The 26,478-nt window shown below is 41.3% G+C and overlaps 1 protein-coding gene across 1 annotated transcript in view; it reads right to left on the reverse strand.

Moving 5' to 3' along the window:
• The window catches only part of LOC127656984 (serine/threonine-protein kinase D1-like), a 64,131-nt gene that overhangs the window by 23,876 nt on the left and 13,777 nt on the right, over window positions 1–26,478 (reverse strand). Inside the window, exon 2 of the mRNA XM_052145590.1 lies at window positions 18,303–18,441. Coding sequence (XP_052001550.1) covers window positions 18,303–18,441 — 139 coding nt within the window. The remainder of the gene's footprint in view (window positions 1–18,302; window positions 18,442–26,478) is intronic.

Consider the following 26,478-nt stretch of genomic DNA (forward strand, 5'->3'; position numbering starts at 1 on the left):
AAGGACAAATTGGAAGGATTTAGGGCATTTCACCCTCTACAGTGCACAATATTGTTAAAAGATTCAAAGAATATGGCCAAATTTCTGTGCATAAAGGTCAAGACAAAAACCACTTCTGAATGCACGTTATCTCTGATCCCTCAGACATCACTGTCTTAAAAAAATGCATTCATCTGTAATGAATATCATGCACATGAGCTTGGGATTACTTTAGTAAACCTTTGTTGGTGAACACCATTCGCCGCTGCATTCACAGAGGCAAGTTAAGACTTTACTTTGCAAAGCAGTAGCCCTACATCAACGCTGTCCAGAAGTGCTGCTGGCTTCTCTGGGCTCGATCTCTTAGATGGAAAGTAGACCAGTGGAACTGTGTTTGGTCTGATGAGTCCACATTTCAAATAGATTTTGAAAAACACAGCCATTGTGTTCTCCAGGCCAAAGAGTAAAAGGACAATCCAAGCTGTTATCAGCATCAGGTCCAAAGGCCAGTGTATGTAAGGGCCAGGGGTGTGTCAGTGCCCATGGCATGAGTAACTCACACATCTGTGAGAAAACCATGAATGCAGACAGATATGTACAAATTTTGGAGCAGCATATACTCTCATCCAGCACCGTCTTTTCCAGGGACGTCCCAGAATTTTTAGCAGGACAACTTCAAACCACATACTGGCTGAATAAGCAGAGACTGCGGGTGCTAGATTGGGCTGACTACAGACCTGACCATCTCCAATTGAGAATGTGTTGTGCACTGAGTTTCTACTCAGAGAATGTGTGTTCTACTGAGGCCGGATGTCTCTTACAGTTTTTCTTATTTTTTTTTTTACAAGGAAAAAATTATCATCCATCCATCCATCCATCCATCTTCAACCGCTTATCCGAAGTCGGGTCGCGGGGGCAGCTGCTCCAGCAGGGGGCCCCAAACTTCCCTATCCCGAGCCACATTAACCAGCTCTGACTGGGCGACCCCGAGGCGTTCCCAGGCCAGTGTGGAGATGTAATCTCTCCACCTATTCCTGGGTCTTCCCCGAGGCCTCCTCCCAGCTGGACGTGCCTGAAACACCTCCCTAGGGAGGCGGCCAGGGGGCATCCTTACCAGATGCCCAAACCACCTCAACTGACTCCTTTCAACGCAAAGCGAGCAGCGGCTCTACTCCGAGCTCCTCACGGATGACTGAGCTCCTCACCCTATCTCTAAGGGAGAAGCCCGCCACCCTTCTGAGGAAGCCCATTTCGGCCGCTTGTACTCGCGACCTAGTTCTTTCGGTCATGACCCAACCTTCATGACCATAGGTGAGGGTAGGAACAAAATTGACCGGTAGATCGAGAGCTTTGCCTTCGGCTCAGCTCTCTTTTCGTGACAACGGTGCGATAGAGCGAGTGCAATACCGCCCCTGCTGCCCCGACTCTCCGGCCAACCTCCCGCTCCATTGTCCCCTCACTCGAGAACAAGACCCCGAGGTACTTGAACTCCTTCACTTGGGGCAAAACTTCATTCCCTACCTGGAGTACGCACTCCATCGGTTTCCTGCTGGTAAAAATTATCAATCAAATACTAACAGTACATTTTTAATTATACACATAAAGGTAATCTTTCCATAAAATGTGCTGAATTGTGCTGTCACACATTTTTAACACTTATATTGTGTTCTGGTCAAAAGTGACTAATGAGAAAACTGTATTTTATTTCATCCAGTTGGAATAGAATTCAATTACTTTGTTCACACAGGCATCTGAACTTTTTATTTAGATAATTTTCATAAAATTTTATTGATTTTATTTCATTTTGTTACAACTGTGGTGTTCCCGGTCTGAAGTGACCAGCCATTAGAAATGAATGGATTAGACATAAAATTACAGAAATATTACGTGTCCAATTAGATGAGCACATATGTGGATACACACACACACACACACACAACGTGTGCTGAACACCCTTTTGTGCATCATCTTTCCATGTACACTCTTTGAGGAATATTTCAAGATCTGCTTATATTGTTTGAATTGGGATTGTCCGCTGTATGTTAGGATATGTCATTGTATATGTTATATATATTTTTCAGTAAGTAAAAACATGTCAAAAAGATACTCCTGTTTATTATATTTCTGTGTCTTAGTGGGAATTTCATACTCTAATACTCACTGCAATTTCACCTCTGAGCGAAACAAATTTGCTCATTGCATTTTACTAATTGAGACTTTTCCAATGACATATAACATACGGATATCTCAACTTTTTTATGTTTTTACCAACTTTGAATATAATTGTTGAGAAAACAAACTTACTAATTATGTGAGCAAAACCATTCTAATTTGTCAGCAAATTAAAAATCATTATTTAAGAATTGGTAGGATCAACTATATGCATTGTAAATCCATATTCTTTTGTGCAGGGAGTGCCCTCCACTAGCCCGGAATAAGCTCAGTTAAATGAATCCTATAAAAAAAAAAAAGTAATTACTAAAATAGAAGTTGGCAAAAAGATCTAATGCACTATCTTGCGAAAATATATAATGTAAAAGATTTATTAACAATTTTAGTGGGCTGGTCATTTTTGACCGAAATCTCAAAAAGTGTTAGCACAAAAGAACACAACACAAGGGTTAAAGACCAAGGAGTAGTTAACATGGCCAGACCCCATATATCTGGTATCTCTGAAAAGACCAGGGTGTACTCTTTAATATAACCAAAGATTTGCAACTGTGGCCTGTATTGTCTCAGATGAATATAAAAGCCAAATGTTCTCTGCAGAGGACAACAATTCATGACTGTCTCATAAGGATAAACTAAATATTGTGTATAAATATAATTCTAAATATAATTTATACATTCTTAATAGTAGTTAATATTATTCAATTTGATATTTTGTATTTATATGAGGAATATGATTTATATGTCCCAATACGAGTTACAGTATGAAGAATGGCATAGACTGCCATGACACTCCTAGGAGCGACATTGTGAATGTGCCTTGCTAAAGCGCTATAATATTAAAGCAAGATTTGACTTCAAATAACCATAAACCTTTAAATGTTTTGTTGTTTTGCCAGTACAAGGATTATAACCACAATCTCTGTGGTGTACTTTCAGCTACCTGTCCGGATACTTGCAATTAACACAATTTGTGCACTTTAATAATTTGCTTTGGTTAAAAACATAAATGTAAAGTACTTCATTTAAGGACATGTAATACCAGATAGAGGTGTCAAGTTTTGACAGCCTTAAACTCTGAGACATCTGCTATTTGTGTGTTATTGTGGTTGCTAAACTGAGTCATAGAAGTACTTCATTTCCAATTTACAACTTAAAATCATAGTTAAACTTGTTTTCCCATAACAACCCACATAAATAAAAACTTTTTTCTTATGCATTATTTGGACTTTCAACTTCATGAGGGAATTAGCTTCTCTCTTAATCCCAGCAGCAATGAGTAAACATGCCATGATTAAAAATGAAAACAAATGTTGCAGCAGGAGATATCTTTTCTTCCGAGCTCTCGCAAGGCATGTGAATGTTTGGAGCTGCAGATGGAGGAGGGTTGGTCAAATCTGATCTATCAATGGCCAGTCTAGCACATTCTGACCATCTCCACAGAACTGCCACGAGGTCTGGGCATCAGTCTCTCTGGCCTTTCCTACTTTTAATCAGATGGGCAGACTATGTGTCTGTCAGGGTTAATATATGAGCTGGTGATCAGCACTGATTGATTAATTACCCATTCACTTTGGGTGTCTGAGAGCTCTGAAAAATGAGAAAACATGGCATCAGTCTCTTTCTTTGATGTGAAATTTTAAAGCATGAACATTAAAATCATCCTCAAATAATAATAAACCATCAGAATAAATATGAAATTGGTGCATAACATCAAGGTTTTGAAACGTATATGAATGAATAAAGGAAAGCGTATATTTTAGGTGCTGTAACTGGACACCATTTCTTTTTCACTTTTTTGCCTTTACTAGTTCATTTTAATTACAAATAATCAATTTATCGTACACTGTAAAAAGTAGAGCTCTTTAAGGAGGTATTTCTACCTAATCTACACTTTAAAATATTTAATTGCATTTTATCCAGCTTTAGGGGGGTTTTGAGTCACAGAAACTCAAAATGTGAATTACATTGCATCTACATAAAAACGTCTAGGTTACGTATGTAACCTCCGTTCCCCGATGGAGGGAACGAGACGTTGTGTCAGAGAAGCGACACTAGGGGGCTCTCTTGAGCGCCGATATTCACCTCTGAACTATGAAAAAAGGCCAATGAGAGTTGGCAACCAGTATTTGCATGTCCCGCCCCGGACATACGGGTATTTAAGCGGCGCAAATATGGGAGTTCATTCAGGATTTTTCTGAGGAGCCGGAAATGGTCCGGCCACAACAGGGGCTCTGCTCAGCGACGTGGCAGGGGAGACACAACGTCTCTTTTCCTCCATCGGGGAACGGAGGTTACATACGTAACCTAGAAGTTCCCCTTCTGTCGCTCTCTCCACGTTGTGTCAGAGAAGCGACACTAGGGGTCCACTTAAAAAGAGCCATGCGCTGAGCCGTGTACGTGATCCGCTGATACAGGAGCGAGCAGGTATTCCTACGTGCAGAACGACCAACTCTATCAGGCTGCACGTACCCTTCCCCAATGCCCCATTTAAGCCATCAGGATTCCTTATCTTTACCCTGGAGGGGGGAACAAGGTGATGGGAATGGGCCAGCCTGGCTGGGCCTCTTTTCTCTCTATGTTTCTCGCATAGAGCAACTACGGCCGGGGCCCTTACACGCATTGAGGGAAGGGGGTCTTAGCCCTTATTAGGGCGGAGAAGACCCTGCGGAGGCCACACCTACCCGGGAGGGGAGGCAAATTTTGAGTGGCAAATACATCGCATGGCCTATACTTAGGTCTTATGCGGAACAGTAGTGCGGTGGTAGATCCAGCCTCGCAGAGGGGGGAAGCATACAGCACGGCACCCGAGGCAGCTGTAACTGCCTAAGGAAAACACGGAGTCAACTCTCGTGAGGGGACAGAACCGTGGTTTTACACACAGGGGGAGTCCGAACAGGAGGCCTTACCTGTGGGGCACCTATACCAGTACAGGGTAGCTAGTGTTACCCGCAGTGGTTTGGGTCGGCGAGTTCTCCACAGAACTGCGACCCACGAGGGCTAGGGAGGAGTCAACCAGTGTCCCAAACCTGAGATCTCCTGGGAAAGAAGGCGCACTGTTTCCCCTGGTTAGGGGGAAGGGCGCTGGGTGCAAGCGATTCACCCGGTCAGATCGTAGACGTGCCACCGAGTTCTACGAGCTCGGTACCTGAGAGAACACGGGACGATACTGACTCAACTCGGAGATTGTAGAATCTCGCAAAAGTGTTAGGTGTTGCCCAGCCCGCTGCTCTACAAATGTCTGATAGGGCAATGCCCCTAGCCAGTGCCCACGAGGACGCAACACTCCTAGTGGAGTGGGCTCGGACCCGAAAAGGGGGGGGGCACGGCCTGGGTGTGATAAGCCAGGGAAATGGCGTCGACAACCCAGTGGGCGAGTCTCTGCTTGGAGACAGCATTCCCTTTCTGCTGTCCCCCAAAGCAGACGAAGAGCTGCTCAGAGCGTCTGGTGCTCTGTGTGCGGTCCAGGTAAATACGTAAGGCACGTACTGGACACAGCATTGAAAGGGCTGGGTCTGCCTCCTCCCGGGGCAGCGCTTGCAGGTTCACCACCTGATCCCTGAAGGGTGTGGTAGGAACCTTGGGCACATAGCCCGGTCGCGGTCTTAGGATCACGAAAGTGTCCGCCGGACCGAACTCCAGGCAAGCGTCACTAACAGAGAACGCATGCAGGTCCCCGACCCTCTTGATGGAAGCGAGCGCGATCAGCAGGGCGGTCTTGAGAGAGAGGGCCCTGAGTCCAACTGAGTCAAGCGGCTCGAAGGGGGGTCTCTGGAGTCCCATAAGGACGACCGAGAGATCCCAGGAGGGAAACAGGTTAGGCCGGGAGGGAGTCATCCTCCGGGCATCTTTTAGGAACCTGATGATTAAGTCGTGCTTACCAAGAGACTTGCCGTCTACCGTGTCGTGGTGGGCCGCGATAGCGGCAACATACACCTTGAGGGTGGAGGGGGACAGCCTCCTCTCCAGCCTCTCCTGAAGAAACACGAGCACTGACCTAACTGCGCACTTCTGCGGGTCTTCGGCTCGGGAAGAACACCAGTCCGCGAACAGATGCCACTTCAGGGCGTAAAGATGCCTGGTCGAAGGGGCTCTGGCTTGGTTAATAGTGTCTATGACGGCCGAAGGTAGGCCGGCTAGATCCTCCGCGTCCCGTCCAGGGACCAGATGTGGAGATTCCAGAGGTCTGGATGTGGATGCCAGAGCGTGCCCTGTCCCTGAGAAAGAAGGTCCTTCCTCAGGGGAATTCGCCAGGGAGGGGGGGCGTGAGATCCGAAAACCACGTCCGGTTGGGCCAGTAGGGGGCCACCAGAGTGACTTGCTCCTTGTCCTCCCTGACCTTGCATAGCACCTGTGCAAGAAGGCTCACTGGGGGAAAAGCGTACTTGCGCAGCCCCGCGGGCCAGCTGTGCGCCAGAGCATCTGTCCCAAGGGGAGCCTCTGTGAGGGCATACCAGAGCGGACAGTGGGAGGTTTCCTGGGAGGCAAACAGGTCTACCTGGGCCTTGCCGAACCTGTCCCAAATCAGCTGGACCGATTGGGGGTGGAGCCTCCACTCTCCGCCGGGCAAGTTTTGCCTTGACAGCGCATCCGCTATCACATTGAGGTTGCCGGGGATGTGAGTGGCGCGCAGTGACTCCAGTCGCTGCTGACTCCAAAGGAGGAGACAACGGGCGAGCTGTGACATGTGGAGGGAGTGTACTCCGCCTTGGCGGTTTATGTAGGCCACCACCGTGGTGCTGTCTGTCCTGACTGGGACATGCTTGCCACGAATCAACGGAAGAAATTTCTTCAGGGCAAGAAAAACGGCCAGCAGCTCTAGGCAGTTGATGTGAAAGCGCAGCGGGCCTCGGTTCCACTGGCCTGCGGCTGCACGCCCGTTGCACACGGTGCCCCAACCCAATTTGGAGGCATCGGTTGTAACCAGAACGCGGCGGGACACCTGCTGCAAGGGTACTCCTGCCTGTAGAAAGCAGAGGTCTGTCCAGGGTTTGAAGGTTTGGCGGCAGGCGGGGGTAACTTCCACGCCGTGCGTGCCGTGGCGCCATGCTCGTCTCGGGACTCGAGTCTGGAGCCAATGCTGAAGTGGTCTCATATGCATCAACCCCAGTGGCGCGTCCGCCACGGAGGATGCCATATGCCCCAGGAGCCATTGGAAACGTTTCAAAGGGACCACAGTGCCTGGTTCGAAAGAAGCGAGGCATTCCAGCACTGACTGAGCACGCTCGTTGGAGAGACGTGCTGTCATTGAGACTGAGTCTAACTCCAAACTGAGAAAAGATATGCTCTGGACCGGGGTGAGCTTGCTCTTTTCCCAGTTGACCTGAAACCCTAAACGGCCAAGGTGCTCGAGCACCTGGTCTCTGTGTGCGCATAGTAATTCCTGCGAGGAGGCCAAAATGAGCCAATCGTCGAGGTAATTGGGTATGCGTATGCCCGCTCCTCGTAGCGGGGCAAGAGCCGCCTCTGCGACCTTCGTGAAGACGCGAGGGGACAGAGACAGGCCGAAGGGGAGGACCTTGTACTGATACGCCTGGCCGTCGAACGCGAACCGTAGAAAGGGTCGATGTCGAGGGTGAATTGAGACGTGGAAGTACGCGTCCTTCATGTCTACCGCTGCGAACCAATCTAGATGCCGGACGCCAGATAGAATTTGTTTCTGGGTAAGCATTTTGAACGGGAGTTTGGACAAGGTCCGATTGAAAACTTGCAGGTCCAAGATCGGTCGTATGCCGCTGCCTTTCTTGGGTACAACGAAGTAAGGGCTGTAGAAACCCTTCTTAGTTTCAGTCGGAGGGACAGGCTCTATCGCGTCCTTGATTAGATGGGAGGCGATTTCCTCGCGCAGGGAGTGGGCATGTTCGCCGTGCACTGCGGAGGAACGAACGCCCACGAAGGGGGGCGGAGACCTGGCAAACTGAATTGCGTAACCGAGTCGGATGGTCCGGTGCAGCCACCGTGACGAGCTGGGCAGTGAAAGCCATGCCTCTAAGCTCCGTGCTAGGGGCACCAAGGGGACAAGTATTTTGGACATACCCGGCGGGGCTTCGCAGCGGTGCGGAACAGGTAATGCGGAGTCGGGAGGCGCTGTGGCGTCCCGAGGCTCTGGTGCTGAGAATAAACTCAAAGCACTTACCTTGTTCCGCGCACCCGGCAGGGGACGGGTTCGTGACTGAGGAGGAGGTCTGATGCTGGCGTCCTCTGGACTCGTCTGAACCGGTCGGCCGGGGAACAGTCGTGGGGCTGAGGGTGGGAGCACCGCATCCTGGGCGCCGAGACTGTTGATGCCTGAAAGCAAAGTGCCGTGAGAACGGCATTTGCGGGCCATGTGACCCAGAGGTAAAGGAAATAGCTCTTTTATTGAGAATTTGGGTACCGCAGCCCCCGTCAGGGGGTGCGGCAAATGAAAAAACAAAAGATTCTCCTCCCGGCCCTCCACCGGGGGACGGAGTGGTCTTACCACCTCCGGAGCTAACTTTTCGTCCTCTGGGTCCGCTGTCTCAGGGACGCTTGGGAGCCTTCCGGGTCCTCGAAGGGGTCCGTGAGGCAGGGGGCGTACGCTTCCTGCGGTTTGCTCGACGCCGGGGCTTAGAGCTGGGCCCAGGTTGGGGCGGAGCAGAAGGTCTTCTGGCCGCGGGAGGACGCCCTCGGCAAGCAGGTGGGGCCTGGGCCGTGGCGGCAAGCTTGCGGCGCGGCATGATGTGCGAAATGGCCTCCGTCTGCTTCTTCACCAGGGAGAACTGCTGGGCAAAGTCCTCAACGGTGTCGCCGAAGAGGCCGAACTGGGAGACAGGGGCATTGAGGAAGCGAGTCTTGTCAGCTTCACGCATCTCAACCAAGTCCAGCCATTGCTGACGTTCCTGGACCACCAGAGTGGCCATCGCCTGCCCAAGTGCCTGCGCTGTGACCTTCGTCGCTCTCAGGGCGAGGTCGGTCGCTGAGCGCAGTTCCTGCAGCGTGTCGGGATCAGGGCCACCCCCGTGCATGTTGCGAAGTGCCTTGGCTTGGTGGACCTGCAGGAGAGCCATGGCATGCAGGGCGGAAGCGGCGCGTCCGGTAGCGCTGTAGGCCTTCGCGGTGACCGCAACGTTGTCATGGTCATGTTCTCGCAATGAGAACATGAAACATCCACAAAGGCAGCCTCAGTGTGATCACTGCCCAGACACATGAGACAACGCCTGTGGCCGTCGGAAGCGGAGAGTACTCTACCGCATCCAGGAACAACACAGGGGCAGAAAGGCATCTTTATAAAGACGCGTCCTTAAAAGGACGTTCAACGCCACTTTGTTTTTTGCTCTTTTAGAGGAAATTACTCTTTTAAATAAAATCACTCTTTTATGAATGAAAGAACTCGTGAGAGATCTTTCTTATCTGCAACTGTCGATGCGCTCAGGGGCAGGAAGTGCACAGCCGTGCAAACAGGAGAAAGCCGCTATTGTGCGCCGTAGAATCCAACAGCATGCAGCAGAGGATAGCAGGAACTCGGTGTGTAAAATGCAGCAGTCTGCAAACACGACCATCGGCTCCGAAGAAATTTTCTGAATGAACTCCCGTATTTGCGCCGCTTAAATACCCGTATGTCCGGGGGCGGGACATGCAAATACTGGTTGCCAAATCTCATTGGCCTTTTTTCATAGTTCAGAGGTGAATATCGGCGCTCAAGAGAGACCCCTAGTGTCGCTTCTCTGACACAACGTGGAGAGAGTGACAGAAGGGAACACGTTAGACCAACAATATTCCAGATATTACAGAGTTGTCTGAACGAACAATTTCTTACTGAACAATGTTGCTGATTTGGGAGTTCCCAGCATGCAGTGCATCATGAATAATTTAAACGGTCAGTGTTATTGGCTTATTTTTTCTTTTTGCTGACTTTATTAGGGGCCAAGCACCAAAGGTGCTGAGGCACCTTTTGTTTCAGTTATTGATTTTTTCTCTTATGGCAGCAAATAGAGCCATAGGTGTAAAGTTATTAAATTTGGCACACTTACAGAGGACAATCTCAAATGTAACTGAACCAAATTTGGAGTCTCTAACTCCAACCTACAGTTCAAAGTTGTACTTATATTTATGCTCATTACATTTTAACCATAAGGCCTAGATTGAAAATTCTTCCTTGACTCATGCCGAGTCGAATGCATTCTATGGTTTCAATCTCCAGCAACTAGATTTTCCACCATTTTTAATTCTCTGAGAACCCTACTTTTTCTAATTCCTCCAAGATCAATATGTCCGATATGCATGAAATACTGCACGCATCATGCAAAATGTGACAAAAATGTATGGAATTCATGATGATAGAATAAATAATTTTCATAGAATGCACCAACGAATTCAACAGCGAGCATGCCAAAATGGAAGTGAGGCTGTAGCTTTGCACAAGCATGACCTAAGGGTACATGCAGAGTTTCAGCATAGTGCCACCTAGTGGTCAGGAAATATGTATAATGGCTATTTATGCTTTAACTTTGGAATAGTTTGATCTAAAATCACGAGACTAATCTTATATTCCATGTATAACGAGTCCAGTGATATCCAATAGTTCTATGACGGCCATTTTGGACTTCGGACATTTCGAATTTTGTCGTAAAATATTTTACAAACGCATTGATGAACCGTCACAAAATTTGGTACGCATCATCTGTACCATCCCCAGAAGGTACATATAAAGATTGGGGCCAGCACCACCTTGTGGTTATAACAAAATGTGTAAAAATCCTTATTATGTTTGATTAATTTGGCCTATCCTCCTGTGATTGCTCTGTTTAGATTCCTTGGATCATGCCAATTACAATTATACCCAATTTGCCACGATCAGCCATACTTTCTGTCTGCCATTTTGAATTTCTTTGAAAACCTACTTTTTCAAACTCCTATATACGTAAGTCCGATTTGCAAAAATTCTGTGTGTATCATCTAGAGACACTCATGAAAAAAGTTATGTAATTTGTGATGATAAACTAAACCATTCTCGTACACCCGCATCAACGAATTTGACTGCGAGCGCAACAAAATGGATGTGAGGCCCTTGAACGCTTTGGGGTTTTGACATGAAACTTAAACTATGGCATTTTGAGCAAGCCTGTACAATACCATAAAAAAATTTTGACAGCACCACATGTTGGTCAAAAATTAAAAGCAATTACAGAACACTAGAAGTAAAAAACGAATGCCTTTTTTCACCTGCTGCTAAAAATCATCACTGAAATTATATATTCAATCTAAATGTTTGCTATTGGTGTGCTTGGCCCCGGTAATTGCTGCTTGCAGCTATATTTTATGCTGTATTTTTGATGTTGTTGGTTTTTTGCCATTGTTAGTCAATCGTTGTTTGGCGATGATAATAGCTCATCTTTTAACAATGAGGTTTGTTGATTGTCACTGTTATTTAGGTTTGTGTGTTAACATTTAAGGGTCTATTGTGTGTCTACATCAAACAATCCTACATACTGCCTTGCGTGACACCTCTCTCTTTAAAGGCCAAAATTGCAGTTAACTTTGTATAAAATTAATTGAAATAGTTTATTCAACATGACAGTTCTCATATTGTGAATTGATAATTGGCAGAACAAGAAATTTGTATTTCTCTCTACAAGAACAAAAATATATAATTTACTAAATAAAGCAATGTTACTGAGGACAATATTAAGAGATCTCAAAGATCTTACTGCATCAAGTTTGATCAACAATTTTTTTTTACAGTGTAACAGGTCAAATTTGTTTTGTTGGTGCAACCAAATGATAAAGTTATGTTAAATAATATTTTTGACTTTCTGATCTTACCACATGAAGCACATTTTTAGGTTAAATAACCTGTGTACCAGCCAATAATCTAATAGAACAGATCCAGAAATAAGGAGAAATGTAATTGGTATCCAAAAATCTTATAAACAAATTCAGCTTTATTTATATTTGTAAATTGTACTATGAATAGGAAGCTTTTGGGACAGTTGGAGTGTTTTGATTGGCTGTTGTTGGCTGCATGTTGACAGGACCAATAGCTGCTGAGTGGCGAGCACAGCGGGAGAACTGCCTGCCTAAACACACGCATGTTGCCTGCTCTCCAACATGGCATCCCCTAGCATGCTCATGCAGAATACATTCTGATTAGCCATTATGCAGCTAAATTACCTCAATTCATTCAAATTATTGTTTTGCCTTTTGTTTAAAGGCCAAGATATGTTTGCAAGTTGAACTACCTGTAAACTGTCATTAAATGCTTCAGGAAAATGAGTATGATGCTGACAAGGCATCCCAAGTTGACTTAATGCAAATATTTGTTTCTCCAATTGTTGTTGTTTTCCTGACTGCTAGTGGAAATTGGACGTTCTCTGGCCTTACACTTTCTGACCTAAGATTCCTCTTCTAAAATAAAAATTATGTTACCATTTACTTGCTCTTATGTTGTTCCAAACCTCAGAATTTCTTTCTTCTTCTTCACAACTCAAAAGGAGATCTTTTAAAAGATGATTTGAACGCAATAGCAGTTGATAGTGACTCAATTTAAATCTTAAAGGGATAGTTCAACCAAAAATGAAAATTCTCTCATTTACTCACCCTCATGCCATCCCAGATGTGTATGACTTTCTTTCTTCTGCAGAACAAAAACAAAGATTTTAATACAATATTTCAGCTCTGTAGGTCCTTACAATGCAAGTGAATGGTGGCCAGAACTCTGAAGCATATAAAGACAGCATAAAAGTAATCCATATGACTGCAGTTAATCCATGTCTTCTGAAGCGATAAAATAGGTGTGGGTGAGAAACAGATTAATATTTAAGTAATTTTTTAGTATAAATGTTTAGTTTCACTTTAAAAAAAAAAAAGACTTAAATATTGATTTGTTTCTCACCTTCTGAAGACATGGATTGACTGGAGTCATATGGATTACTTTTATGTTGCCTTTATGTGCTCTTTGGAGCTTCAGAGTTCTATCCACCATTCACCTGCTTTATATGGGCCTACAGAGCTGAGGTATTCTTCCAAAAATATTTGTTGTGTTCAGAAGAAGAAAGAAAGTCATATATATCTGGGATGGCATGAGTGAGGAAATTATGAGTGGGTGAACTATCCTTTTAAAAAAAGCACTCAAAAAAATCATAAAAGTAGTCCATGCAACTTGTGTAGCATATTTCAGGCCTTCTAAAGCCATACAAATCACTCTCAAATCATTTGTACTGTAAACAGCAAAATCCAATATGGTGACACGTCAATAGCCTCAAACCACATTGGTTTTGTCTTGTGACCAAATGTCATGATGAGTATAAATTAAGTTATTGAAGTGGCGTCATATTGGATTTACGTGAGTTGGTCAATATTTTATTTGATTTGAGAGTGAATAATATCTTAAGCGTTGGTCTATTCAAATGTAATTGAATAGCTTCAGAAGACTTGGAATGGTGCAAAAATCACATGGATTACTTTTATTACACTTTTGGGTGCTTTTTAAAAAGCTTTAATGTGAGTCACTATCAACTGCCATTGTATTTAAATCAGCGACTGGAAAAAAAAAATTACATTTCTTCTTTAGTGTTTCTCAGAAGGAAAATGAATACTGGTTTAGAATGACATGAGGGTAAGTAACGATTACATCATTTTTGGGTAAACCATTCTTTTAACATATAGTAGACTTATCAGACAGTGGTAAGTAATGTACAGTACAATTAAATTATAAAACAATGATAAGTATGTTTGAGGCAATGAGATTATCAGACAACAATAAGCAGTTTATTGCAGAATGACACTTTCAAACAACAAAAAGTGTAGTAAAGTGAGATTACCTCCATATTGGGACTATAAAAATAAGAGAGGAAATAATAACTTTCATGTTGGCACACAAAAGTTTGTGCATTCTACTTAATATTCACATATTCTGTATACTGTTTTTATATCCATGTACTTTCTCTGTTGCAATTATGTTGAGCTAGGCACAGCCAAACATCCTGTCAGTGCACTTCACTGGAGTCAACCCTTGGTTACTCTAAATTTATCCAGCAGAAAATAGACTTTAAACAGTCTTTAAGGATGCGACAGACGGCGTAGAGACCCAGGAGAGGTCATTTTCACAAAATGCTGCTCTTTTTAATTACTAAAGAGACATTTTCAATGTGTTAATCTGAGGGATCAACATTCATTGGGTCTTTTTCAGATACTCCAGTTCCAAAACATCAGTCTACCTGTGCATTTACTACCCTATGGCAATAAAAATCAATCTTTTAAGTTTTCATTTAATGGTCCTCTGATAGTAAGAAGTTAAAAGAGAACTAGATTTCTATATTTTCTCAAGAAAATTGGAGTGATGCATGTGCGTGTCAGTGAAAATGTAGCCACCACGATGCTCGTTGAGGGTGGTTTCTGTTATTGCAGTCGCTAGGGTGTTCTAGGTGGTTGCTACTACATTGCTATGTAGTTGCTAGGGTGCTCTAGGTGGTCTCTATGGCATTGCTAACTGTTTGCTAGGTTGTTCTGTGTGGTTGCTAGAGCTTTGCAAGGTGATTAATAAGGTGTTTTGGGTTGTTGCTATGGCATTGCTATGTGGTTGCTAAGGTGTTCTGTGTGGATGTTAATAAAACTTTTTCACAGACTGTGATGACGTGTTTCCGCTTTTTTAGCAGTGTGAATCTGCCCAACATTTTGTTATCCAGCAAGCATAAGTCTGAACATTTGTAAAAGTCATTTGCACACTCTCCCTCACAGGGTGTCATAATTAATAACCACTGACCTTGCTTTTATTACAGTTGTAAAATTCTTCTGTGATAGTTTACAGCAAAATCAGCGGTCGAGTGTGTCATTGTGAAGTGTTACACTGGGCTCCCAAAGGCTTGATTTTGAGACTGTGTGCATCTGGGTGTGTTAATCACCTGATTCATTGTGTCACACATACACTGAAACACACCAGTCCTGGTATAGAGGCTGGGGGAGGTAGAGAAGTTGACACACACACCCTTTTATATCTTCAGAACAGACTTCACTCAATTGCCTGCCATAGCTCAGAGAAGAGAGCAGGAGGAAGGTAGGGGAAGGCCTGCCAAGTGTTTGGAGAAACACTTTAGCAGTGTCAAATGCGATACCTCCATCGCTTCCTCAGGAAAGCAACTCCGGCTTTCACACCGGTTGCTGAATCAAAACTTGGATGCACATCAACTTTCCAGAGTGGGAAATGAGAGGACTAAGAGACAGAAAACAGTCAGAAATGGCACAGGAATCACACTCTGGTGTCTGGCAAAAACTTTGCCAAGCATCGTAACAAACTCTTATCTAACTGTGTTAGATACTGTGTTTCTCAATTTTGACCCCAGCACTGTACATTTTGGATGTTTACCATATCTGACATACCCATTTTGGGTCTTGTTATGAGAATCAGAATAAAAATTAAAAAATTCCCAGTATGCGAATACTGTGTGAGGGACCAGAATTTACCCTGGTCACATTTGACATTTGCTCAACATGCAACAGTAGACCTAGTTAAAATACATCAAGGGTTTTCTATGTTTTTCAGGCCAAGGACCCCATGGTGGATAGAAAAAAATCAGGGACCCCTTGTACATATTGTATAAAACTGAGTATTGCATTGTAAGCCTAGTTTATAACAGCATGCAGATAATACCATATTAATGCATTTACATACTTAGTTATTATGATTACGTTGCAATTAAAATAATCAGAATTGATGTTATTATTAATGTCCTATCCTACTTTAATTTGACTATATTCTTGTATTATATTTTTACTATATTAAAATGACATTTTAATGTGAGAGGAAAAATATTTAGGCCTAGATTTTTGGCTACAATAGGGCTAAAATCACCACTTAAAGGGACAGTTCACCCAAAAATAAAAATTATCTCATAATTTACTCACCCTCATGTCATCCCAGATGTGAATGAATTTCTTTCTTCTGCTGAACACAAATCTTCTTTACTTCTTTAAATATCTCAGCTCTGTAGGTCCATACAATGCAAGTAAATGGAGTCCAGAACTTTGAAGCTCCACAAAGCACATAAAGTCACCCATATGACTCCAGTGGTTAAATCCATGTCTTCAGAAGTGATATTGTAGGTGTGGGTGAGAAGGAGATCAATATTTATGTCATTTGTTAGTATGTGGCGATATGCACAAAGATTTTGAAATGCCAAAGACAAAAGAAGAAGAATGTGGAAATAAAAGTGGACATTTATAGTAAAAAAAGTTCAATTTAAATATTGATCTGTTTCTCACACACACCTATCATATACCTTCTGAAGATATGGATTTAAGCACTGGAGTCAAATGGATCACTTTTATGCTGCCTTTATGTGCTTTTTCAGAGTTATGGCCACCTTTGCAGTGTATGGACCTACAGAGCTGCTATATTTTTCTTTGCTTGTGTTCAGCAGAAGTAAGAAAGGGTGAGTAAATGATGAGAGAATTTTCATTTTTGGGTGAACTATCCCTTAAAGAATATTTTGCTTTTATCTGATCAAAGTATATCAAGATTGAACATTGATGGAGCAAAATAAATGGTGTGAAAAGAAATAATAACTGAAGGTTGTTTTGATTTTATATATATATACTCTTTTCTTAGAAAAAGGTGGCGATTATAGTGATATAGTGTAGATATAGGGGCAATAGTTATAGCGCAAAATTTGTCAACTTATGCAATTTTTTTAAGAAACACACTAAGATGAGTGTGGAGCGGAGGGGGGCGGGGCCGGTCGGAATATCGCGCGCCCGGTCCCCAATCAGCCTGATGAGGCGCGCGAGGGATAAAGGCGGCCGGTGACGATTGTTCGAGAGAGAGAGAATTACGGACATGTCCGTCATGTGTGTTTGTTCATGTGTTTTTGAGTTTCTCATTAAAATATAATTTATGTTGACAAGTCGGTTCTCGCCTCCTCCTTGTCCATCCTTCAACTGTGTTACAATGATGCTTAAGGGTACACAATTTTCTATTAATTTCTATCACATTTGAAAATGTATTTAATAAGTATTCTGTAAATAAATGAATCTCCATTGTGACAGGATCAGTCAATGTGAGCCCACTTTGAGCATTCTACAAAACAAATCATAAACCCCTTGAAAAGGTGCACTCAGTCATTTTTATTTATGTCGTCTTTGACTTACACTAACACCTAGGAACATGAATGCAGCATGATTCAAACGCAGTAGTTTTCAGTTTCTGATTCTATTGTAGAAGTATTACCAGTTAGCCTTGATAAATTAAATTATATCAATGTCTATTTGAAAACTTGATTCTGACTGGCTGGAATGCATGCGTTAAACCTGTTTAATGTACTGGCATTTCCTGTCAGTTTCAATTACAGTTCTAAATTAATGTGCCTACTCTGCTGTCCACCATAATGAGATATTGTGAGAGTTTTACACCTCTGTTCAGACTGCTATTTTGAACGTGAATACGGTGAAGCAAGTCTGAATAGTCTCCAGTGTAGGATTACAGTAAACCTCATGTTAAAAAACACAACATCTTTAGATCAATTGTGAAACGACAAAAGAAAAACGGAAAAGATGCCAGTGTTCATCAGCCCTGTATTAGTGATTCCAACCTGTAGAAAATTAGAAATGACATGCACTTTTCCCTTACACACCAATAGGGCTTGTAAACAAGTATGGTTTGACATTCAGCTATGCTATAGGCGTCTTCCACTGTCTGGCAAGAAGAGGCAAGATGATTTAAACTGTAATATAATAAATATGATCTACCTGCAATAAGGGAGTTTTTCCACCCCAAGTACTATCCTTTCACTAATTGGACAGTTATTAAAAAACTTTCGATTTAATAACCTTTTTTTCTCTTTAAATGTGATACCTTCAGGTATTCTCATCAGCTACATACATTTTTAAAAGATCAAATTATCTCAAAATCAACCTTTAGACATTGCATGTGTTGACCTGAGGATTTTATTCCAGTACATAGTGGCAAAAAGGTGTTTAGGAAAGTGCTGTGGCAGTTTGTTTGCTTGCTATTTAATGTTTTGGGACAAAAAATAAATAAATCGTGCATTATACACTGGGGACCTTTATCTTGTCCAGCATTTGGTCCTCCAGAACCAAGACCGAGAAACACTCTAACTGACTATGCTCTAACTATAAAACAATTTTTTATGCCACAAATAAAAGGATGATGGGTATAGGGGCATATAGAGTGCAGCGCTTACCTGACAGGACAACTTCCACCAGGTCCCCCTCCATAATTTCAGCTGCACACCTCACCAGCTGCAAAATGTTCTCAGATATTGGATCATGACGGAAAAGCAGAATCTTGTCATACATCCCATAGAAGCCACATTCTGGGAACTGTGACGAATTAAAAAAAAAAAAGTCAGGTGTTAGTGAATGTAGGAAATACAATACTTGGTGTGTGCAGTTTAGTTCACAAATCTTCCATGAAGGCACTGCTTGTCTACTCATGCCAGACATAAAATACTTCTAAAAGCCCTGCCTACATTTTCAATCGACAGAAAATATCTCTTATCTGAAGCACATTTAAGCTTCTATTAAAGCAGCTGCAATTAAAGCAACACATAAACAGCATTATAATCTCTCTGGCAGGGGCGAAAATTTCATCAAAATGTTGGGGGAGACAATAAACATAACAATTCTCATGAGCAATTTTTGAAGGGGACACCAAGGGTTTTTTTTGTTGTTGCCCCGTTTGCATTTGTATTATATTAAGAATATATCATTATATTATTTACAATACACATATTTTAATGATATTTTAGGGGGGGACAACCCTCAGATGGGGGGTCCTGACCCCCGACTCCCCGCGATTTCCGCCTATGCTCTCTGGTCACCTTACTAATAAATTTAATTTTTGCATTAAATACTTTTATCACCCCCTCCTTTTTTTTTTTTTTTGGACTGCTCCTAAACAGTTTTACGAACTGCAGACTCACAATCAATTCAATGTCAAAAGAAGAGAGCAACATATTGACTGACCCGTGTAGACTGCTGGGGAAATGGCTCACTAGCCTCATTCCCTATTGATTCCTGCTGGGTTGAGTTGCAGCAACACTGCAGAGAAGGCCTGCATGTGATGGCAATTCAAACCTATACAATTCACAAATGGAACTCACATCTAAGCTATTTGGACTTTATTAACCCACAAACAAAGAAAATGCAAATAATTCTACTTCATCTGCCACAATGAACTTGTATTTGAACTTTTATTTGCATTGAAATTATTCTGTAAGTGCATACTGCGCATGCAAAATTTGCCAATATTAAACACAGCACATATGAAGGCCCAAAAGTTGTTCTTTTAAAGTTCAGAAGAATTATTGGATAACTCATAAAATCAATGTTGATAGCATAGTTCAGATAATTTGGTATTGGAAGTACTGTAGATGAAAAGAAGACTTTTGATTGCAGATGTTGGTATCTTGGCAAATATGAGCAAAGTTTGAGACATTGTTGAGATGAGAAAAATCTATAAAGCCTGGGAAAAAAATCTGTATTAATTTAATATCTTGGCTGTCTAGGAGAAATTGATGAGATTTTAATAATATTCTATTTGTGGTTAATCTTTATTATAGGGAGAACACCATAGGTTTTTGGGGAGTATATTACTATACAGTAGATATAATGAAATGAATGCATGGCTTGTTATATTATGAGCTGCCACTAAAAAGCATGTGCTTAATGTATGCAATCATTTTCAATGAGCATGCTCCCTCTGCATTCAAAGACATTGGTGCACAAATCATTTTATCTTCCTGAATGAATTTTCTTCATATTTCATAAATGTGCTTCTCTGGTTTTGCAACCATGCAGCTGACATCATGTATGAAGCATTCTGATATTTCTAAAATGGCAAAGCCAAATTAGGTTTCTAAAGAGGCAGCCACACAGAAAAAAGTATGGCATGAATCTCAATAGGAAATGAAAGAATGTGGAGAGAATCCAATTTCTAAATAGAGCCACTGACTAACATAAGAACTGTGTGTTTAGAAAGCAGTTGAGGTATCCATCCAATATATCTGGATGCTAACAGACTGTGAAAGCATATGATCATTATAAGGCTACAGGTTAACAGACTGAATGCTCATTGTTTTCTTTGTTCCCAATCCAGTGGTACTATACAGCCATGTCAAATGTATTCACAAGTCTGAGCTTCTCATTGAAAAACATGCCATTTAAAGTCTGAACCTCTATAGAGCAACTGATCTGAGGTAATGTTTTAAGCTGCCTTTTAACCACAGTATTGGTTTGGCAAAAATAGAGATGACTCTATCATTGTTTAGCAGAAGAGGCGCTCACCTCCGAACGCCCACACAAGATGTACACTGCACCAAAATGTGTTGTTAACGTATCATTCTTATACTGAGTAAAATTCACTGAAGCGATAGACTCAGGTTTTAAAAGCATACCACTGGAAGCACAGATTCCCAAAATGCTCCAACCTTAAATGCAGGGTTATTGTAGTAACCAAAAACTATTTGGTTAATAGAATACTCATCATTTACTAACCCTCATGCCATCACAGATGTGTCTTTCATTCTTATGCAGAAACAAAACAAGATTTTTATAAGTATATTTCAGCTCTGTAGGTCCTTTCAATGCAAGTGAATGGTGACCAGACCTTTGATGCTCCACAAATCACATAAAGGATGCATAAAAGTAATCCATATGACTCCAGTGGTAAAATCCATGTCTTCAGAAGTGACATGATAGGTGTGGATGAGAAACAGACAATATTTAAGTCCTTTATTACTATATATCTCCACATTGACATTCCCATTCTGAAAGTGAAAGTGAAGATTTATCGTAAAAAATATTCGAAATATTTATCTGTTTCTCACCCAAAGTGATTGTATAGCATTAGAGTCATACGGATTACTTTTATGCAACCTTTATGTGATTGTTGGACCTTCAAAGGTCCCCCCCAGGGATGTGTGCTCTCCCCACTTCTCTTCTCCCTCTACACAAATGACTGCACTGCCAAGGACCCCTCTGTCAAGCTCCTGAAGTTCGCAGAAGACACTACAGTCATCGGCCTCATCCAAGATGATGATGAGTCTGCATACAGAAGGGAAGTTGAACAGCTGGCCATCTGGTGCAGTCAAAACAACCTGGAGCTGAACACACTCAAAACAGTGGAGATGATAGTGGACTTTAGGAGGAACACCCCAGCATTAACCCCGCTCACCATTCTAAACAGAGTCATTCAGGTTTCTGGACACTACCATCTCACAGGACCTGAAGTGGGAGACCCACATTGACTCAATTTTGAAAAAGGCCCAGCAGAGGTTGTACTTCCTTCACCAGTTGAGGAAGTTCCAACTGCCACGGGCTCTGCTGATACAGTTAGAGGATACTGTCCTCTGCTCTGATAACTGTTTGTTTCAGCTACCAAGTCAGACATCAGAAAAAGGAGAGTTCGGACTGCTGAGAGGATTATTGGCACTCCCTTACCAACCCTGCTAAAACTGTACACATCCAGAGTGACAAAAAGGGCTGGTAAAATCACTTTTGACCCCATTCACCCAGCACACGTCATCTTCGAACTGTTGCCCTCTGACTGGCGCTGCAGAGCATGGAGCACCAGAACAGCTAGGCACAGGAACAGTTTATTCCCTCAGGCCATCCACCAAATGAACAGTTAAAACTGCCCCAAAATACTTTCCTTTGGTCAATAAAACCATGTGCAATATTCAATCCATCCATTCCTACTTGTATCCATATTTCTTTTATATTCTTTAACATATCCTACGTCTGCTTCAATACATTACATCACCTGCACATAACTGTATGTCTGTATGTAAAATATTCGAACAACTTTTTTGCTCTATTGTGTATTTCTCTTTTTTATCTGTTATATCTTTTATGTATAAATGTTTACATTTACATTTATGCATTTGGCAGATGCTTTTATCCAAAGCGACTTACAGTGCCCTTATTACGGGGACAATCCCCCCGGAGCAACCTGGAGTTAAGTGCCTTGCTCAAGGACACAATGGTGGTGGCTGTGAGGACCACAGTTTTTTTTTTACATACAATGAAAGCGAATGGTGACTGAGGCTAACATATTGCCCAATATCTCCAATGTGTTCCATAGAAGAAAGAAAGTCATACAGATTTTGAATAACTTGAGGGTGAGTAAATGGCATAACTTTTATTTTTGGGTGAACTATTATTTTAGCATAAGAGACTGTGATTGAAAGACTCAAATAAAATATAATTTTAGTTTTCAACAAGCACTGAAAATTGCAATGGCTGGTAAAGTACGACAGAGCACTCTTCATTCTCTTATAAATTTACATTATAAAGTATATAGGTCTTTGTAGGACCTTTTGCAGGACATTGACCTTTACAATTCAGACCATTTCATATGTTACTACCAATGCACAAGCATGCAAATTCCAAGTAAATTTAGTAAACACTGAATTGTTTCCTCTTGCTTTTGTGTATTGAAATGTTCTGACTCTGAGGCCGCTTTGGTTCTTTGTAAATTAAATGCTGCCTCAGTGCCATAAACTTAACAGTTGTCATGACAATCTTGTTACCTTTTGTCTGTGAAAAAGAAGCAAGAAAATAACAGATATTAAGCAGATATGTTGTTTCCTGCGATTGTGATTCCTGTATGAATACAGGTGCATTCTTTTTCCTCATGTGTCTTAGATCAAATCCAAACTCTGGCATTATGTTGATTTCTCAACTGATTCCTAAACTAAAATTAATAAACTAAAATAAAATATGTTCATTAAAAAAGCCTTTTCTGAAATTAAGACAAAGGAAAATATTAATTTGAAAATAGTAGCTATTCAAATACAAACTCATTTGACAATTCATAATGTCAATAGAATTGCTAATATCAAACCAGTGCATTATTGGGTTTTTTAGGTTTAAAGTATCAAGCACAAATACAGATTGTCCTCCCAATATTCAAATACCATTATGCCTGCTTAGCAAAAACAACACATTTGTCAGATTCAAATAGACACTTCTTGCAAGATAAAGTATCTGTTTTTGCTTTTTCTTTCCCCCATTTTGCTGTTTAATTGTGCAGATTCTTTCCCCTCTTGTCTAGCTCTAATGAGTGCTACACAATGAAGATACACAGAGGCAAGTGTGCTTTTGAGGTCACCATGACAGCAGCCTCACTGTAACAGTGTGTGTTGTCATGGCAGCGGACACCCAAGGCTCTTTCCTGATTGAGCACTATTCATTTGTTTGGCACAAATGGATGCACATATATCTGCTGCATGTCTGGCCATCAAAGCTGAAGACACACCAATCCTTGTCATTAACCCTTTAGAGATTTCTGGCTCCGATCGGTGGAATCCTCTGACAATAACTAGATATTATTGCCTCTGAGAGAGCTGCCTGGACCACCTGGCTTGATGGTCTTTCATGACTGTCATTTTCTGCCATCTCTCTGTATGTGTTTTATAGATGACATGCTAGATGGTGAGAAGAACATCAATTTGGTTGTTGTCTTCCCTTTAAACAACTGGTTTCTGAAGCTGGTTGTCAGAGTGGAGTGAGCACTTCTGTGAGCGTAAAGAGGCAGGTATGTTGGAAGAAAAAGCAAAGAGGGCCGATAGATAGGCAGAGAGAAAGAGAGCGAGAGAGCACTCTGACAGTTTGTAAGGAGTGAATCATCTGTTCTGTCAACCCCCTCTCGCCTACGCCATACCAGGCTCAATGCCCTGCTCTTAACGTTATGCCACGGTTCCTTTCTCCCAGAACCATTTTGACATGCTAAAGAGCCTTAGCCCTTTAATTATTCAAACTAATGATATCAACCTGTTGTCATATTGTTATACATGCATAATATTAGTTCTATGCATAATTTGTATTGTATTACATATCGTACTGTATTACAACAATTACAATTAAAACTTGTACATGTAATACTTCTTTAAATAACCCTGAATATGTAATGCTGAATGATTTTGAATAATTTAACCAAGAAATTGTTACCCTGCCATACAGAAATCTGACAATTGCATAAATAATATGCATGTTCTAGAAGGCTTTCACTGATATAAATAAGTCACATATTATAGTTCAAAATACTACAAAAATGGTTGTATGGCCATACATATTTATAAATGTACCTAACGTGTATTTTCCCAAATCAGTGGAATTTTTAAATATACATACATGCCCAAATATATAAGCTATCATTTTATATATGTTCATATACGGCCATATATCAGATTTCTGTAAGGGCTGGAGGTTTCGTAAAATGCTAATTAGAATGATCACAAACAAATCTCTGCAATATGTTTATAGTTTTAGTTTATTATATGCACAAAACAAGAACATTAGGTCTCATTAAACAACTGTGTTTAATCAAGATGTATATGTGAAAAACATTAGCACATGGGTTTTATGTACAAATATGTATGCAAAACCTACATTCAAACATTTTCACACAAAAATCTTTTATTGATTCATTAATAAGCTGCTTTTACTTGCATTTCTCCTAAATAAAAGATACAATTTAGAACCAACCATTTATTACAATAAATGTAAGTGCAGCGTAGTTCTAGCGGGTAGAATAGCAGCTGTTCATCATCACACCATTAGCTGGGTAATTCCTAGCCAATCGCATGTAAGCCATTGCTTTATATGTCTGCTCACAATCTATCACATTGCTGTTTCAGTGTGCTAACACGGCAACCTCCACCACCCCACCACCACCAGTTGAGCCCTGTCCCGTATGGGGGTAGGCTCCTCGCCCCTGCCTCCTATCTCTGGCAGGATATGACGGTTCTGAGTACAACTCCCTCGGACTGCCAGACGGGCAGACACTTCACAAAACAAAATCAGCTGTTTTACACTTTCTTTTCATCTACTCAAAAAAGTATTCGAACACTTTGGATTTCACCTGACACAAATTAAAATGATTATGATGTGCATAAAGAATTCAAGCAGCACATTAACTTCAGGGAGCAGTGCAGTCAAAGCTGGGGGTTATTTTGTGACATGTGTGTAAAAGTGACAAATACATTTTGTCTTGTAATGAGTTAAGCAAGAGACTATATGTGCATAAGATAATAGCTGTTCACATGGTTCCAAAGTTAGTAGAGCAGGGTGGTTTGTTTCTTTGCAATGTAAGAAGCAATTCAGTGCAGAAAATGAGTCAAATGTTGCACCTAGTATTTGGCCAAACTGAATCTATCAGCATTCTCACATAGTAATAAATGTACTTTATATAACACAAAATAATTTTTTTATATACAAGACATCTCACAGCCCAAAACAATGTGTGAGGGGAAATTATATGCACAGAGCTTTACAGCTAACTATAATATGGTGTGCCTGGCTTTGCGCATCTACCAGTACACAATACACACTACATTTAATCATGAACCAGTCAATGTCCCTAGACAGCATGAACCAAAACCACCATCAGTCAATCAGTCTGTTCAAGTGATGTGTAGTCTGCAGGTTAGTAGCCACTGGCTGTGCTGTAACAACCACTGATCAATACAATTGGAGCATTGCTCCTCTATTTATACACCCCATCCACACGAAATAACAGTCGGCATGCTTTGCGAAGATATGGATGCTGTATAGACCACTTTCATGATGATCTGGTGTACAATCTAACTATTTGATCTGACTTAGATTAAGGCAATTTGCATGCTTTATATATATATATATATATATATATATATATATATATATATATATATATATATATATATATAAACGTACTTAGTTCAGCTGAAGTAAACAGAACTTAATTTTGTTAAGTAACGTTAACTAGTTACATGTAAACTTATCTCAATAAAGTATTATTGTTTTTATTTATTATTTAAATTGAGTTATAGCACATTGTATACAGAATAAAATAAATTTTTACTGGAATCTCGGTTAGCCATATAGCACACTTCTCCTCAGACTTCACATAAAACTGCACTTTTGTACAGTACAATTGAGTAAAGAGGAATGGCTTTAATTTTAAAAGAGGTAACACAAATCACCCTTATGGTGACTTCACACAAATCACCACAATCAACCAGATACAACAAAACAACAACAAAAGTCATAAGAATTCAAACTTTATACATCTAAAAATAATAATTACTATTTTTTAAATAAGTTCCCTTATTTTGACTAAACATATTTAATTTATTCAAGCACAAGTGCTTATGGGTATTCCATACAGCTGCAATTTTGTACTTGAATAATTGAATACTGTTCAATTATTTGAAGTAGTATTCAAAGCCAAAATTTAAAGAATGTATATATTTGAGATATGATTCCAAAATGTGACATTTCAAGTACTGTTTAATTAAGACTACTTAATATTGTTTTTTATTAATGACATCTTTAGGGTTTAGAGAGTTACGGCAAATTAATTAAAAAACGTAA

This window comes from Xyrauchen texanus, chromosome 16 (assembly GCF_025860055.1).
Source record: "Xyrauchen texanus isolate HMW12.3.18 chromosome 16, RBS_HiC_50CHRs, whole genome shotgun sequence".
Classification (NCBI taxonomy): domain Eukaryota; kingdom Metazoa; phylum Chordata; class Actinopteri; order Cypriniformes; family Catostomidae; genus Xyrauchen; species Xyrauchen texanus.